Source organism: Neolamprologus brichardi, chromosome 4, assembly GCF_056152115.1.
Source record: "Neolamprologus brichardi isolate AB-2024 chromosome 4, ASM5615211v1, whole genome shotgun sequence".
Lineage (NCBI taxonomy): Eukaryota > Metazoa > Chordata > Actinopteri > Cichliformes > Cichlidae > Neolamprologus > Neolamprologus brichardi.
In genome coordinates, this window is record NC_142107.1 from 8905001 (window position 1) to 8923107 (window position 18107).

General features: G+C 40.2%; 1 protein-coding gene across 1 annotated transcript; it reads left to right on the plus strand.

Annotated features, from left to right (window-relative positions):
* Window positions 1-684: 684 nt before the first annotated feature.
* LOC102795554 (somatostatin receptor type 5-like) lies at window positions 685-6644 on the plus strand. The gene is made up of 4 exons (XM_006791591.3): window positions 685-912; window positions 2893-3595; window positions 3709-4047; window positions 5273-6644. Exons 2-4 carry the CDS (start codon window positions 2930-2932, stop codon window positions 5345-5347), a joined length of 1080 nt encoding a protein of 359 aa, XP_006791654.1. The 5' UTR covers window positions 685-912; window positions 2893-2929; the 3' UTR covers window positions 5348-6644.
* The last annotated feature ends 11463 nt before the right edge of the window (window positions 6645-18107 follow it).

The following is an 18107-nucleotide window of genomic DNA, read 5'->3' on the forward strand; positions in this document are numbered from 1 at the left end:
CACACCTGTCCGGCAGTGTTTACTTATAAACAGTTGATCTGGTTTGAACCAGTGAACTGGACCTTTCAAACTGTGAGAAGTCATTGATGTCCCTCTGTGGTGTTTTAGCCTGATACAGACATGACACTAATGACATGAGCAGGGCATTGTGTGAGTGTGCCTCTGCACGCACACTCTGCCTGCGTGTGTGTGTGTGTGTGTGTGTTAACGCTGCACTGACCTGGATGACAACAACATGAAACTAATTGCTTGAAATTAGGCAGCTTTCCCACACAATTAACATCAAATGTCTTCCTCAAAAGTGCACCCTCACCCTCCCGTCCACTTTCCTTCCCTTTTCCTTTTGCTCTAATATCTCAGGTGCCCAAGGCCTCCATCAACGTAATTTATTCCTCTGGCTGGAGCTTGGCACTGCTCCATCTCCCTCCACTATTTTCATAATAATGGTAAAAGTGTCATGTTATCATTAACCTAAAGAGCGGCAATAAAAATCGCTGGTGCAGTAAAAAATTAAAGGAAAGGAGGGCTGTAATGCATGCTTTTATACCAACAACTGACCTCATGGGTGGGGCTTCCTCATCCGAAGGCGGGACGAAGTTTCCCACACATTAACGCTCACAGTGAGTCGTGGATACTACAAGACCTTCTCATCATTGCAGAAGAGCATCTCTCCGCACACTGGGTTTTAAGAAGCTTGAGGAAAATCGTGGGGAGGCGAAGATAACAGCAGTCTTGGCGTGGCTGATTATGGAGACTGGACCACGCGGAGACTTCGGGAAGATGGCACAAAATGAGAAGTCGAGTGAGATGCTTCCTGTTTAAAAGAAATTGTGAAAGGAGCGTTGGCGTTTCCAAAAGCGCATGAGTGCCTAAGACGCGCTGGGTCGTGGAGAGGCGCACGGGAGCGCACAGGTTGGTGGAAGCAAATGCTTGGACATGAATTACACGTTAACTTAGACTGAGTTTAAAGAATATTCGAAGAGGTATTTTAACAGTTTAACTAATATTTACCAAAAGTGGGCAAAAACACGTTGCCATGCTTGGAAAAATGTTCAAGAAGCCTTAAAGTTTTATTTATGAAAGTAGTAGTTTAGTTGATTTCGTTTATTGAATATGAATATGAACGGTTAAACTGTCTCCCTTAACTGGGGACTATGGTGGAAAACAAAAATGTCAAGCTTAAAGCAGCCTGAAGGCGTCAGGGGCTGGACATGTTTTGTTTTCTCAACATTATACTGCGGGCTGCGCGTCACTCCTGTGTTTTTCAGCGTGTTTCGGTTAATATTTACGTCACACTATTTATTTGTGCAACAAATTTTCACAGCTTCAGCTTGGAACGCCCGACAACAGGCAGTTATAAGATTATTTAAGTGAGCTACCGTAGGAGCAGTTACAAGTGCGCGGATTATTAACTATTAGAATGCTGGCTGCTTTGGTCGTTGCCATCATTATTCTTTGTTGTTTTACATCGTGTGACACGTTTATGGCGCCTGGGGGACAACTTTGAGATGCCAACATGAAACAGAATACCAGTTTGAAGGTTTTGGGGTGTTTTTTTAACAGCAACAACAACTTTTTTTTTTTTTTCCAAAAGGTAGAAGATGTAATTCCGAGAAGAAAGTTGATTGTTTTTGTCACTTTTTACTCTCTTTATGTCTGATGAATTGGTTCAGCTGAAGTTAGTCTGCAGTTTTGCTTTGAGCTTTGCATCTGTACCAGCTTTTGAAAATATCTCTCGTTTGAATGACATCGTTTTCGTTTAGTTTAGCGCCTCAAACAAATATACATTAAAAAATCTCGCTTAAAAAAATCAAACTCAAGGAGGGAGGCAGTATACAAAACGTCTTATAAATATCTCTCTATATTACATGGGGCGATCGTGGCTCAAGAGTTGGCAGTTTGTCTTGTAACCCTAAGGTTGCCGGTTCGAGCCCCGGCTCGGACAGTCTTGGTCGTTGTGTCCTTGGGCAAGACGCTTCACCTACTGGTGTTGGCCAGAGGGGCCGATGGCGCGATATGGCAGCCTCGCTTCTGTCAGTCTGCCCCAGGGCAGCTGTGGCTACAACTGTAGCTGCCTCCACCAGTGTGTGAGAGCGAATGAATAGTGGAATTGTAAAGCACTTTTAGGGCCCCAAAAAGCGCTATATAAATGCAATCCATTATTATTATTAAAGTTTCGGGGAGGGGGATTAAACCAAAGGGAAGAATCCTCCTAGATCTGTGAAAATGCAATATAGATTATCATGTCCCTTTTCTTTAATATAAAATGCGAATGTAATAAAATACATAACGCATGTGCTGGCCACAAACACATAAAATGATGATCACTGCTGCCTGTTCTGGTGAAGTGCCAACTGTTTTGATTGCAGCAGTGAGCATATGTGAGAAGAAGTGAACTCAAGAGCCTTGGGAGGCATTTTCTTTACTCTCTCTTTCACTCAGAGTATTCACTGGAGAGTTTCTCCTGGTAAATATGAGGAAATCGGTGCTCTCCCCATATGTTGTTGATTCTCTGTGATCAAAAGGGCAGCAAAAATGGAGTTCCTAAAGCAGAAACCTACAGAATAGTAAATCCTCCACAATATAATAAACTATAGCTGTTTTCATATATGCACTGCAGCAGCAGAGGTGCACAAACAGAACTTTACTCTCTACCATGTCAGTGTGCAAGTAGCATTAATAATATTCAGGTACATTTACGGCTAGAGAGTGACTGTCATGTATGCAGACTTCTGAACTCTCTATCCAGATAACGTCCTCATAGAAAGGACACAGATTGTTAACAGCACTGCAAATGCATTTGCAGCAGTGAAAACATTTTACGGGGTGATTTAGGTTTGTGGTATAATAATTGTACAACTCTGTCTTTTTCTCTTTCGTGACTTTTTCTAGCATAACTCCAGTGGACATCAGCTCTACCTCCTTGAAGATGGAGGACTATAGTGGGATATTTGAGAATGTCAGCATCTCTTCCACTTACAACTTTACTGATGACAGTTTCTTAAACACCACCATGCTGCTACCGTTTAACAAGGTCATCGTCATCATCCACACCATCGTCTTCATCGTGGGTTTTCTGGGTAACACACTGGCCATCTACGTGATGGCCCGCTATGCAAAAATGAACACAGCAACCAACATTTACGTCCTGAACTTAGCTGTGGCGGATGAACTCTACATTCTGGGGATTCCCTTCATAGGGACCAATAGCGTGCTTTCCTATTGGCCATTTGGAGAAGCTGTCTGCAAGATCAGCATGACTGCTGATGCTATGAGCCAGTTTGCATCCACCTTTTCCCTGACACTGATGAGCATCGATCGCTTCCTTTTCGTGGTTTATCCTGTTCGCAGTGTTAAATGGCGGAAACCAAGGTTGGCGAAGATAACTAGTTGCATAGTCTGGGTTGTGTCATTCCTGATTGTTCTGCCAGTCATCATCTTCTCAAGTGTACAGGAGGACTTTAAGACCTGCAACATGAGCTGGCCTGAACCACATGATGTGTGGTCTGCTGTCTTCATCCTCTACACCTCTATCCTGAGCTTCTTTGGTCCTCTGATTGTTGTCTGCCTCTGCTACCTCTTCATTGTCATTAAGGTAAAGTGACAAATAAAACCACCCTGTGACTTAGCTAATACATTTTTTTGTTATTCCGCTGAGATTCTGCTCTCACGCTCTCATTAAAACTTTCTTTTAATTTTCCTTTTCAGGTGAGGTCAGCACGTGAACGTGCAGGCCTGACTAGGCGGCGCAAATCGGAGCGCAAGGTGACACGCATGGTGGTCATCATCGTGCTGGTCTTTGTACTTTGTTGGCTTCCCTTTTACACCACCAACATTGTCAACCTGATTCATATCATCCCTGAACACAGTATGGACATCTACTTTTCCGTGGTCATCCTCACCTACGTCAACTCCTGTGCCAACCCGTTTCTTTATGCTTTCCTCTCCAAAAACTTCAAAGAGAGCTTCCAGAAAGTGCTCTGCTTTCAGAAAGCAAATGTTGCCAGAGCTGCACAAGTGCTGCAGGGTAGACAGAATGATACCAAGGTAAACCACTATCCTGTTTTCTCATACAGCATTTGTGCAAAGTTTTAATAGGAACAGTAAAACACTAACACTTGAAGGGGTGGTGGTGGTGGTGGTGTTGATCCAATTAGGTGCAAAGTTTTTGCATAGATTACAGCTGTATTTTAGGTTATTGTCCGCAGCTTACAGGTTGCATTGGCTGGTTAGCACTAGACGGTCCTGCATGTTAAATCCGTGCATGTTCTCACTGTGCCTATGTGGTTGCTCTCCACATACTCCAGCTTCCTCCCACAGTGCAAAAACATGCATGCAAGGACAATTGGCTTTTCTAAATTGGCTGCAGGTGTAAATGTGAACATGAATGGTTATCTGTCTTTCTGTATTGGTCCTGCAACCTATCCAGGGTCTACCTCCCATGGCACTTGCAGCCATGAATTGGATTAGCAAAGAAAAATGGGTAGATTTTCTTTTCCTTTTTTATCCTTTTCTCAACATATATAAAACACTCACAACAGCCCTGAAACAAGCCATTTTTACAGTCTTCATCTGCACACTGTTTGTGTACATTTGTGCGTCTCAGGCAGTTCCTTTTAATCGATGTGGCTTTTCTGCCAACTCTGCTTCGAAGGCCAGAATCCAAGAAACACATGTTTACCATTGACACTCGGGCATTGTTCATGCAGGTACCATTTCATCTGAACTTGTGAGGCATGTTTCTTCAAAGTGGAGATATTGATGTTGTCCTCTTGGTTACCCGTGAACCCCTACCCTCCACTTGTATTTCTAGTCTGGTTAGAGCTAGCTCATAACAAGCGTTATATCTCTATTTCATTGTGTAAGAAGAAGTTGAAGTGGCTTATTTGAGGGTTAGTCTAATGATCAGTTACACTTTAAACAAGCTAAAATTAAGTAGAAATATTATTGAGTAACGCAATCCTTCACTGGAATACAGATTGGTTCTGAAAATATGCCTCTGCATTCCTGCCCAGATATGTGTTGAGATCTTTCAAAATAATGGCATTTCCTAGAAACACTAAACTTCTGAGCACTTTTTTTAGCGCATGTGAATGTGTCAACACAACTAAATGCCTTCCTGTCTCTGAATTGCAAATATCAGCTTGTACTTTTGAATAAGTCTGAAAATTATAATAATACTTACCCAGATCCAGATATATATGTTTATGTTTTCCATTGCTGCATTTACTGCATCTCTAATCCAGTATTGTGCCTGCTTTTGTCTCCATAGTCCGTCCAGCTGAAGGATCTCAGGACCGCTGACAGTGAGCCTCTCAATACAAAAAATGTGGTGAATGGCCAATGACTGCTGAGTCTCAAGCTGATCCACTATGTACTGTTTTGATACCACATGGAACCTGGATGCTTTCTCCCTTGTCATTTAATAACCTGCCTTTATTAATGATCGTTTCTTCCTGAGTGGAACATTCAAAGGAGTAAAAAGAAGTCATTGCAGCATATTTTTATGGACTTTGTACTAGATTGACTGTGTTATACAAGGCATAAGTTTATGTCATGACGACGTAGAAAACGTCATCGGATTACAAAATGCTGAAAATTTTTAATTTGTATTATTAGACCCCATGCTTTCTCACCTCTATTAGCTTGTCATGGTGCTTTTAGCTGTTAATTCAGTCAAATGTGCATTTCACTGAAAGTACTGACTTTACCTTACTGAGCGCATTTGGGACTAAACAACTATCATACTCTTTTATGTGTTGAAGTAACTGTGATAAAAACAAGAGGGGTCTTTTAGTGCTCAGCTTAAAAGAAAATTAGGTTAATTTTTTTTGAAAAAGTGAAAACATTCCTTTAGAAATAAACTGTGTATAACAAAGTAGTTAATCAGTTCTGTGGAAATACCGGTATACATTTTAATGACTTTAGATTGAACGTATATTCATGTATCAGGTATTAGCCTTACATTCACGCCATCTTTGACCCGGGCTCCTATTGTACTGCTTTATCTCAGACACTGTTCGTTCTTTAATTTGTGAATTTACAGTATTCGGTTTGTACTGCTGTTACTAGACTCGTGACTGTCTTGTTGATTGATGTAAAGGTGGCTGAATGGTCATGACTGTTACGTTGGATTTTCATGTGACAGGTTTTTTGGGACATATTAGAGTCGGTCTGACAGACTGGAGTGGACAACACGGTGAAGTAAAGCAGCATTCTCAACCTGGTGGACAAACCTGCTGAGCAGCACTTACCCGTCTTATATTTGTAACATGAGTCAAGCTAAAAGCACGTGACCAGTCGTGACTTTGAGCTTGGTTAAAAATCCAGATGGACTTGTGAAAGCCTTACAGGTGACAAAGGAACAAGGGGATTTTTTTGTGTTCAAAGCACTGTGAATTATGAAAAGACGAGTGAATTTGAGTTTGCTTTGTTATGCATATGAAAGTTAAATGTGTTGTATATGGGTCACCTATACGAAGGAAAAAAATAGTGAAGCTACTTTGACCATTAATAAACGGTGACGTCTGTTACTCTGCATCTCCATGGTCACAGTTGCTCCAAGACAATAAGAACAGTAACTAACTAAACAAAATTAATTGTACAATATATTACAAAGTTGCATTATATGTACATTTATTAAACTAACTGTGATTTTATGTTTTTTTAAATAAAAGCAGATGTATGTATGCACGTTCCCATTGAATCTGATAGTAAATGTTAATATTTTTATGCATTATTCCTTCCATTCATAAAAGTAGTAGGAGTAGTAAAAGAGGAGTAGCTGTCTCATTTTTCTTATGAAGGAAAATGGTCAAATAGTAAGTAAACACTGGTATGACAGCTGTTAGACATACAATGACACATAAAAGGCATACATCAAAACAAAGTATCTAATATTTCTAAAGTAGCAACATGTTTTTATATTCTCTAATTTGTAGATATGGAATGGGGTTGACACACAGCAGGATGTATTATAAGTGCACAGTTGTGATATGTGCATTCACTGGGCACACCTGTTCACCTGCTAAATTCCTTAACACAATTATCTAATTAGGCAATCACACTGCAGCAGTTCAGTGGATTTAGACACAGAAACATGCAAGATAACCTGCTGAAGTTCAAACCGAGCATCAGAATGAGGAAGAAAGGTGACTTTGAATGTACCACAGTTGTTGGTACCAGACAGCCACCAACTGAGTATTCCAGAAACTGCTGGGACTTTCCCACATAACCATCTCCAAGCTTAATAGAGAATAGTCAGAGAAAGAGAAAGCGGGCTTGTTGTTGTGAGAGGTAATGGTAACTCAAATAACTCATTGCACCAAAGGTATGCAAAACAGCATCAACAGATGGTCTACAGCAGCAGAAGACCATGCTAGGTGCCAGGTCTTTTCAGCTAAGAACAGCAAACTGAGTCTACAGGTTGGAACAGGCTCACCAAAACTGGATAACAGAAGATTTGAAGAACGTTGTCTGGATTGATGCGTTTCCACTGCGACTTTTGGCATAAACAATAAACATGGTTCCATCCTACCTTGTTTTTACAGTTCAGGCTGGTGGTGGTCGTGGTGTAATAGTAGAGGGGATATTAGCTCACTGAGAATTTTAAACACTGAAGCCTACATGAGTATTAATGCTGACCACTTCATGACTGCAATGTACCAGTCTTTTGATGGCTGCTTCCAGCAGGATGACACACCGTGTCATAAAGATCAAGTTGACAATAAGCACCTTTCGATGTCATGTCAATATGGACCAAAATCTCCTAAGAATGTTTTCAGCACCTTAAACCTGTTGAAAGTGTATTTTATGTTTAACAGGAAGGGGGATTATACAAGTGTTGGACAAGGTTTTCACATACAAAGACGCAATGACATTAACAACCACATAATATCCCCACATTAACACTGACAGGGTGTCAAAGGTGCTAAAAAACCATCTCATCGTTTCAGGAAAGCAAAGGATTTTATTCTCTGTCAATCTAAGAAGTGTAAGAAAATCATGCAAAGGAAAAAATAATATCAGAAAGGTTGATATTCTAAATTCTAATTATTCAGCCATTAATATGAACATTTAAAGTGGTTTTTAAGACTTGGAAACATGTCAGTCCCAGTGCAACCTGAAGGGAATGGGTGATGGAAGTGTTTGTTTTCTCAACAGCATACTGCGGGCTGCATGTCACTTCTGTGTTTTGGACCATGTTTCAGTGAAGCTTTGCGTCAAACTACAACCCCAGTTCCAAAAAAAATTAAGACTCTGACTAAAGTGTAAATACAAACAGAGAGGATTGATTTGCATAGAAAATGTATCAGATGTTTAGTTTGAGACATTTTCATATTTTGTGGAAATATTAGCTCATTTTGAAAAACACTGGACCTCTAAAAGGGAAATAAAAAGAGGTTGTTGGGTTAACTGATAACATGTCAACTTAGGAATATGATGGGGTATAAAAAGCGCTTCTTTGAGAGGCAGAGAAAATGTAAAAATTAACAGTCACCAATCTGAAAAAATTAATTATTATTACTATTATTATTATTATTATTATTATTATTATTATTAATAATAATAATAATAATAATAATAATAATAATAATAATAATAATAATAATAATAATAATAATAATAATAATTAATTTCTAAATTGCGTAATGATTTTCAGAATAATGTCCCTGAACATAAAATTGACAACACTGTCTTCCTCTCCTCACCCCAACCCAACCGGTTGTGGCAGATGGCCCCCCCTCCCTGAGCCTGGTTCTGCTGGAGGTTTCTTCCTGTTAAAAGGGAGTTTTTCCTTCCCACTGTTGCCCAAGCGCTTGCTCATAGAGGGTCATATGATTGTTATGTTTTTCTCTGTATGTATTATCAGTGTTAGGGAGTAACGGAATACATGTACCGGTTATGTATTTAAAATACAAAATATGGGTAACTGTATTCTGTTACAGTTACTGCTTAAATAGGTGATAATTAGAATCCAGTTACTTTGTTGAAATAAATGGATTACACAGCGGTCTTTTCCTGCTTCATGTGTTGGGCTATCTCCGCTCTAATTTTGGTAATTCCACGCATTGCTGGAAACCCAAACAAAACACGCAATAAGAGGCTCTGTCAAGAAATCTGACTGTGCAATGCAAACTCTGTTTGCCAGCAACCAAGCTGCTCTCGGTGTCAAAAGACTCCAACCTAAAGAAATATCTGGATGCCAGTTCTTTAAAAAAAAAAAAAAAAACTAGCATTGACCTACTGCAACTACCGTGTTTCTTGAATGTACTATTGCTGTGCAATTTATTACTATTACTGAAGGCTGCATTACAACCTCCTAGCTGCAAATAATCATGTGCCATTCTGAAAGGTATTGCTTTCAGAACTGCACATGATTATTTGCAGCTAGGAGGTTGTTAATGGTATCTATCAAGTCTAACAGTCTGGGGTCTATGAATTAACCTCAGCTAATAGTTACCTTTAAGTTACCGTTAAGTAACTTAACGGAATACGTTACAAGCTACATTTCGGGCCGTGTATTCTGTAATCTGATGTATAATACATTTTAAAAGTAACCTTCCCAACACTGTGTATTATTGTAGAGTCTACCTTACAATATAAAGCACCTTGACTGCTGTTGTGATTTGGTGCTGTATAAATACAATTAAGTTGAATTGGATAATATTGTAAAAAGATTCAAGACAAGGTCAAAAATCAGTATGGATTTCTGGGCACTCAGACAGCATTTTATTAAAAACAGGCATGATTTCGTTGTGGATTTTTTTTTTAGGATACATATTATAAAATCATGTCTGTTTTTGATGGGGCTTCTACACACTGGATATCCATGCTGGAGTGTGTTATATAACAGAATTACCATGCTAAGCATCTATCTTGTATTATCAAAGTGTATAAGACCCATTAATTTAGGTAAAGTATTATCCGCATTTATATCATAGGTGTGCCCACTAGTGGAATGAGTCATGAGGCTGTGCCACATGTTGCATGAGAGCCTGTTGATGCACACTGTTTGCTCTGGAATTTAACAAGTAAAGCTACTATGTAACTTCTGACAGTGTTATGGACCGTGGTGGCAGGTTATGACATACAGATAGTCCAAACAGCCCAAAGTTGTAAAAAACCCTCGTTAGCAAGATTTAGGATCTACGGGAAGAAGAAAAACTTTTGAACTCACTTTGGCCCTGAAACTGTCAAAAGTACTAAAAGGTGATGAAGAACAATAAGGAGAGGGTACGGGCCCTATAACAGACAGGTCAGATATACCCCCACCAGCTTTTTCCTTTCTGTGTCTTTGCTTGCTGTGCTATGTGTCGTCTTGTTATTCGGTGTATTGTAATATACTGTTTTGCTGTTCATATGACTGTTTAATAAGCTCTGTTTCAAGATTCTACTCTTTTCCAGAGAAGCTTTTTAAATGATTTGATTTTAATTGGATCTAAAAGGGTGGATCTCTTTATCATTGGCTGGATAAAGTTATCATGTTAGATTCAAAATTTTCGACCCAACAATTCTGTTGTGGAAATCAATGCACAGGCTCAGGAACACTTGCAGAAATCAATGTCCATAGATATTCCTCTTCTCTAAAGAACAAGCCTGCACCTCTCCAGGCCTTTTTCCATCTGCTCTCATTACCAATCACAATGTCATCTTAATCCACAGAGACTCCTACTTGACCTCATCTGTCAACCTCTTCATCACCACAACAAACAGGAAGGAGCCAATCTGTGATGTAGTCGCACCCCCACCTTGAAAAACTCATGCCACCGTTCCAACATTCCTCATGCCGTGCCACAGCTCTTAGCACCCTAAGCTTTCTCCAGATCCACACAGACTCGGTGCTGCTCCTTCTAACCTTCTGAATAACTCTCCATCAACACTCAAAGCAAACATCACATCTACAGTGCTCTTTCTCTGCATAAAGCCATACTACTGCTTGCTAATTGTAGCCTTTCTCCTCAAACATATCTTGGCAGCTCTTTCCCATAACATCATGGCTCATCACCTTTCCTTCTGTCTTGTCAGCAGCTCTGCACATCACTCTTATTCTTCTCCTTCTCAGGCATTCTCTCTGATTCTCCAGGAATTTGTCAAACTATTTGGTTTGACAAGTAGTGTGACAGCCCACTTTCTTCTCTCCTAAACATTTCCATACTTCCCCTGGTATGTTATCTGGACTAACTACCTTTCCACTCTCCATATTCTTCATAGCTGTCCTCACTTCCTCCTCACTAATGTTCTGCATTTCCTAATTCACTAACTTTCCTACACCAGTGTTGGGGAGTAACGGAATACATGTACCGCCGTTACGTATTTAAAATACAAAATATGAGTAACTGTATTCCGTTACAGTTACCGTTTAAAAAGGTGGTATTTAGAATACAGTTACTTTGTTGAAATAAATGGATTACACGGCGGTACTTCCCTGTTTCATATTGTGGCGGGTCAGGCCTGTTTGGGTTTTGTTTGACAGCTACGTTCTGTTCAAGCTGCAGCGTTACGGTTGCCATGGTTACAGGGTGCCGCTCTCTCTCTGCGTGTTTCCTGGGTGAGAGAGGCCTTTTTGTTGTTGTTGTGCTAAGCTAATAGGCAGAATGCTACAGGTATAGCTCTAAAGAATGTTGCATCATAGGCAGTGTAGTCCGTGCTGCAGGGAGAATGGACTGCCATACATGTTATGTGTCTGTGAGCGAGGGAGGGAGAAAAAGGAAAAGTACGAGCTGTCATGAGCAGAAACGGGAGCTGGAAGCATGTAAATATAATAATAACAACTGCAGCCAAGAAGAGTGCCTGAGGAGCCCAGTTGTAAGTAAGCTATTAAGACTCGACTGTACACCGTGTTCGTGTTTTCCTCCAAAAACAATAACTTCCGTTGGAGCAGCCTTTCAACGCCTCTCTCTGTCTCTCCCTAGCAAAGTTGACCCAGACAACAAAGTAAAGCTATTTTTCGGCTATGAGCCCGACACAGAACCCACCGTATTAGCCAGAGGTCCCTTTATTACGGTTCGGAGCCGCAGACCTTCAGTAATAGTAATAAATCACAGCAATAGTACATTCATGTAGTTGTAAACAGCATGATAATATATTAAGTAATCCAAAGTATTCAGAATACGTTACTCTCATTGAGTAACGTAACGGAATACGTTACAGAATACATTTTGGGGCATGTATTCTGTATTGGAATACATTTTAAAAGTAACCTTCCCAACACTGCCTACATCTATCTTCCTTTCTCTGACATTTTCTTTATTCATAGGCTCATCAAAGGACTCTTTCCACCTTCTCAACAGCCTCTCTTAACTCATTAGTACATCTCTGTGCTTAATCACCCTGACCTGCTGCACATCCTTCATACCTCATGCCTACCCAGTCAGTACAAGTCCTTCTGTCCTGCCTTAGTGTCCAGCTTCACAGACAAATGACTACAAGTCTTTTCCTTTCCATTTGCCACTTCCCTCTTTGTCGTACACATAGTCTCCCATTACTCCTGTCTACTTTCTTCTTCTCCCTGACTTTTCCACTTTTTCTTTGTCAACCTCTCCTGACCTTCTTTGAATACGTTCCTGTCTTCTGTCCAGAGAATACTCCAAACCTAAATATATCTTAAAGATTGGTTAAATTATTTATCTGTTTTGCTTTGTCTGTGACTAGAATATGTGCTCATTTTTAACATTTGGTACTCCGAGTCTGAATTATTTGATTTGGGTATTGCACCTCAAACATGCTTGGAAGACATGCTTGGACGGAATATTCCTGCAGAGATCTATGTTCCCTCGCTTACTTTGACTTCAAACTAACTTTCCATTTAGTGTTTTTTATAAGCTTAAGTAAAGAATGCAAATGTTTTGATTATTTTGTCATCCTTTTGCATGAAGAACAGTTGTATTAAAAGACTTAACACTTGTGCTGAATACGGTGAATGCTGCCTGTTCAGTTACACAGGACATGATAAAGTGGTCATTTTTTTGATTGCAGCAGGGAAAAGATGTGAACAGCAGTGATCCTGTGCACATTCAGGATTCTTCATGTGCATTTCCTCCTGTTCAGTGTTCAATGTTGCAGAATGGGATGCCAGATGGTTCATCTTTCAACAGGGGTTACTTGCCACTTAGTTGTCTTATTCTCTCTGTTATTCCATTATGGAAATCTAATCCAGTGACAGTAGCAGCACACAAAGCCTGCTCAACTAATGTCATCCTCTTCCAAAGCGCAGCCTCCCATTAAAAGAAATAGCATGTTGGCCACATGCCCAAACAATTCACAGGAGAGTTTCTCCTGGTAAATATGAGGAAATCGGCGCTCTCTACATATGGTAATTCTCTGTGATCCAAAGGGCAGCAAAAACTGAGTTCCTAAAGCAGAAACTTACAGAATAGTAAATCCTCCACAATATAATAAACTATAGCTGTTTTCATATATGCACTGCAGCAGCAGAGGTGCACAAACGGAACTTTACTCTCTATCATGTGCACCAGTGTGCAAGTAGCATTAATAATATTCAGGTACATTTACAGCTAGAGTGACTGTCATGTATGCAGACTTCATGTATGCCCTCATAGAAAGCACACAGTGTCATGATCCTGGGTCGTTGACCCAGTGTTTTGAGTTTATTGTTATTATTTTCCAGTTTCTGCTGTTTTGTTTTTGTTCTTAGGGTTTGAGTTGTGTGTTTAGTGTTCTATTATCCCTACCTGTGCCCTTCCTCTGTGTTCTGTTCGTAAAACAGTCTGTGAGTTTCCTGTTTTACTTTGTAGGTTTGTGTCTCGTTATGCCCATTAGTTCCAGCTGTGGCCCCTCCTGTGTGCCATTTCCTAATTACCTGGTGTGTGTATTTGTACTGCGTGTCTGCCTGTGCTCCTCGTCGCGTCGTCTGTGTTTCTCCGTGACTCTTCTGTGCTACTCAACATTTGCTCTGTATTTTTCCACATCTCTCTGCCCAGCATTCTTCATCTGCCACCTCGGTACATCTCCCGCTGTCATTGTGTTTTTCAGGTTTGTTTGTTAGTTTTTCCCAGTTTACGGTTATGTTCAGTTCTGCCCCCACCTTTGTTATTTTCACTGTAAATAAATCTCCACTCGCATCTCCACCGCCATCTGCATCTTGGGTCCTCATTCATTCCACCACACAACTGCTGACCCAGCCATGACACACAGACTGTTAACAGCACTGCAAATGCATCTGCAGCAGATAAACTCCTGCTGTGAAAACATTTTATGGGATGATTTATGTTTGTGGTATAGTAATTGTACAACTCTGTCATTTTCTCTTTTGAGACATGACCTCAGCGGAGGTAAAATCGAGGACTACAGTGGGATATCTGAGAACGTCAGCATCTCTTCCACTTAGAGCTTTACTCCTGACAGTTTCTCAAACACCTGCTGTATACTGCTACCTTTTTAGGTCATCATCATCATCCACACCATCGTCTTCATCGTGGGTTTTGGCCATCTACGTGATGGCCCGATATGCAAAAATGAACACAACAACCAACATTTACATCCTGAACTCTACATTCTGGGGATTCTCTTCATAAGGACCAATATCGTGCTTTCCTATTGGCAATTTGGAGACACATCTGCAAGATCAGCATGACTGCTATGAGCCAGTTCACCTCCACCTTTTTACTGACACTGATGAGCATCGATCACGTCCTATTCATCGTTTATCCTCTTCGCAGTGATTCATATCATCCCTGAAAAAAGAATAGATATCAACTTTTCCATGGCCATCCTCACCTACAGTGGGACAAAAAAGTATTTGACAGCCACCAATCGTGCAAGTTATCCCACTTAAAAAGATGAGAGAGGTCTGCAATTTTCAGCATAGGTTCACTTCAACAGTGAGAGACAGAATGTTAAAAATCCAGGATATCACATTGAATGATTTTTAAAGAATTTATTTGCATAATGGTGTAGAAAATAAGTATTTGGTCAATAACAAAAGTTGACCTCAGTACTTTGTAATATAACCTTGGTTGGTCAATCAGACATTTCCTGTAGGTCTTCACCAGGTTTGCACACACTGCAGCTGGTATTTTGGCCCATTCTATCATGCAGATCTGCTCAAGAGCTATGATGTGGGCTGTCGCTGGGCAACACGGACTTTCAACTCCCTCCAAAGATTCTCTATTGGGTTGACGTCTGGATACTAGCTGGCCACTCCAAAATCTAGAAATGCTTTTTACATAGCCACTCCTATGTTGCCTGGGTGGTGTGTTTGGGATCATTCTCATGCTGGAAAATCTAGCCACTTTTCACCTTCAGTGCTCTCACTGATGGAAGGAGGATTTTACCAAAAATCTCACGATACATGGCCCCATTCATCCTTTCCTTATTGCAGATCAGTGTTCCTGCCTTTGCAGAAAAGCAGCCCCAAAGCATGTTTCCACCCCTATGCTTCACAGTGGGTATGGTGTTCTTGGGATGCAACTCAGCATTCTTCCCAAACACGGCGAGTGGCATTTATACCAAAGACTTTTATTTTGGTTTTATCTGACCACGTTTTATCCTCCTCTGGATCATCCAGATGGTCTCTGGTAAACTTTAGATGGGCCTGAACGTGTGGTGTCTTAAGCACAGGAACGTTTCAAGTGCTGCAGGATTTTATGCCATGACGATATAGTGTGTTACTAATAGTAAACTTTGTTACTGTGTTCCCAGCTCTCTTCAGGTCATTGACCAGTCCCACCCATGTAATTTTGGGCTGTTTCCTGACTGTTCTCAAGATCATATGTACCCCACGAGGTGAAATCTTGCATGGAGCTCCAAGTTGAGGGAGATTGTGAGTTTGTTCCATTTTCTAATAACTGCTCCAACAGTCGATCTCTTCTCACCAAGCTGCTTGCCTGTTGTAGACTGGCTAATCCAAGTCTTGTGCAGGTGTACAATCTTGTCCCTGGTGTCCTTAGACAGCTCTCTGTCTTGGCCATGGTGGAGGATAAAGTCTGCCTGTTTGAGGTTGTGGACAGGTCTCCTTTATACAGATATCAAGTTCAAACAGAATCCAACAGAAACAGAATAGAAGAGCTTCTTAAAGAAGAAGTAGCAGGTCTATGAGTGCCAGAATTCTTGCTTGTATGTTTACTTATTTTCTGCACTATTATACAAATAAATTCTTTAAAAATCATTCAATGTGATATCCTGGATTTCATTTTTATGTTCTGTCTTTCACAGTTGAAGTGAACCTATGCTGAAAATTACAGACCTCTCTCATCTTTTTAAGTGGGACAACTTGCACACTCGGTGGCTGCCAAATACTTTTTTGCTCCACTGTATGTCAGCTCCTGTCAAAACCCGGTCTTTATGCTTTCCTCAGTAAAAACTTCAAGGAGAGCTTCCAGAACATCCTTTCCAAAAGCAAAAGTTGCCAGAGCTGCAGAGTTGCTGCAAAGTAAAAAAGAATACTACCAAAGTAAAGCTCGCTCCTCGCTTAGAAACTGCACATAATGTGATCCATGCACATCAACATTCTTACGCCTGTCATAAAATATTCAGTTTGCAGCAATAACAGTCTGGCAGACCTTTGAACTGCCACAAGTAGGATTTGTTTGGCACTACTTCAAGATGTTTCTGCAGCTGCTCGGTCAAAATCAAATGAAAACGCTGTTATAGACTGCTTCTTCTCTAAACACATTAGAGCTACACTTGAGTCATTGTGATGTTATGGTGTGGCTTGCAAAATGGATCAAAACTTCAACACCAAGAAATCTCATCACACTTCCTTCGCCATGCTTGGAAGTTACCATCAAGCACTTCATTTGTTCTATCGCTTACCTTTTTTTTTTAACCCAACATCAAACAAAGATTTATCTGCCATAAGAACTTTTATTGTCTCCATTCTCTCCCTTCTTTGCATTTATTTGCTCATTTTAATCTTTTCCTTTTATTGGTCCAGCTTTTTCTTGGCAAATGTGTTAAAAAGGCCAGTATCTAAATAATCACCTCCCATCTCCTTTTCCTAAACACCTTTCCTTGACCTTGACGGAAGACAACAAAGAAAGGTGTGCAGAAGAATTCAAAAGAGAAGCATGGTGCACATAGAATCCAATTACACTTAACACTGGACTCCTTAACAATCACATGCCAGATGTCTACTGTCTTGAAACTTCCGCTACTCCAATATCTTCCCTTCCTAAACTGTTTTATGCATGTTATATAAATGAGAACAATTGGTGGAAAATATCACTTCATTACAAAGGTCCTTTCACTGAATGTTTAGAGCTGAGACATACTTAACTGTGCACCTCAGTAGTACTGTTTTCTCATCAGTGTGCACACACTGAGTGATTCTTGCTTTGCTCCATTTTGGCATCGGATCTTATCTGATTTTAGGTTGATCAGATATCCCTTTTTTTGAGTGGGACGGCACAACCTTTTTGCATCGTGTCCGCCTGTCCCACTCTTTGACTGCCTTTGCAGAACATGCACTTTTTAAAAGTCTGGCTTTTACACAATCCACAGATAGGGAAGGCTTTTTATTACAGTAAACTGATGGTTACCCTGTCTAATGTTATCCCTTTCAGTAAAAGTTACAAGATATAAAAAATATCTATCACTTTGCAGATTTTGCAGACTTTCCCAAAGAAAATTAAGCTTAGAGTCATTTTCCAGTTTCACACAGGAGAAAATTTGGTGTAGAGTAACACAGTCGGTGTTTGTGTGTCACAATCGGGTAAAGAATACAAAAATTTTCAAATGTGGGTCAAAAAAGGTATGCCAATCTAAGTATGTATGTCTACTAAAGCCCAAAAGCTGCTACCAGACAGACCAGCAGTTAAAATAACAGTAAAATAACAGAGAATACCAGCAAACATCTGCATACATAACACAATATATCAGTGGAATTCAGCAGTCATGGTTGCTGAAAATGTGCCCATGTTGACAGGTGTACAGATCGTTCAAAACAAGGACACGTCCAAGCATTTAGTTGTAGTTTAATCTCAGCATACAAATGTTCAGTACGGCATGTGCTTTTGGCAGCACAGTTAAATGTTTTCAAGTCCATGAATTGCAAATATCAGCTTGTGCACTCTTTCAGTTTCTGTCATTGTGGATAAACCTGAAAATTATAATTAATACATATTTTACGCAGTTCTTTAGCCCAA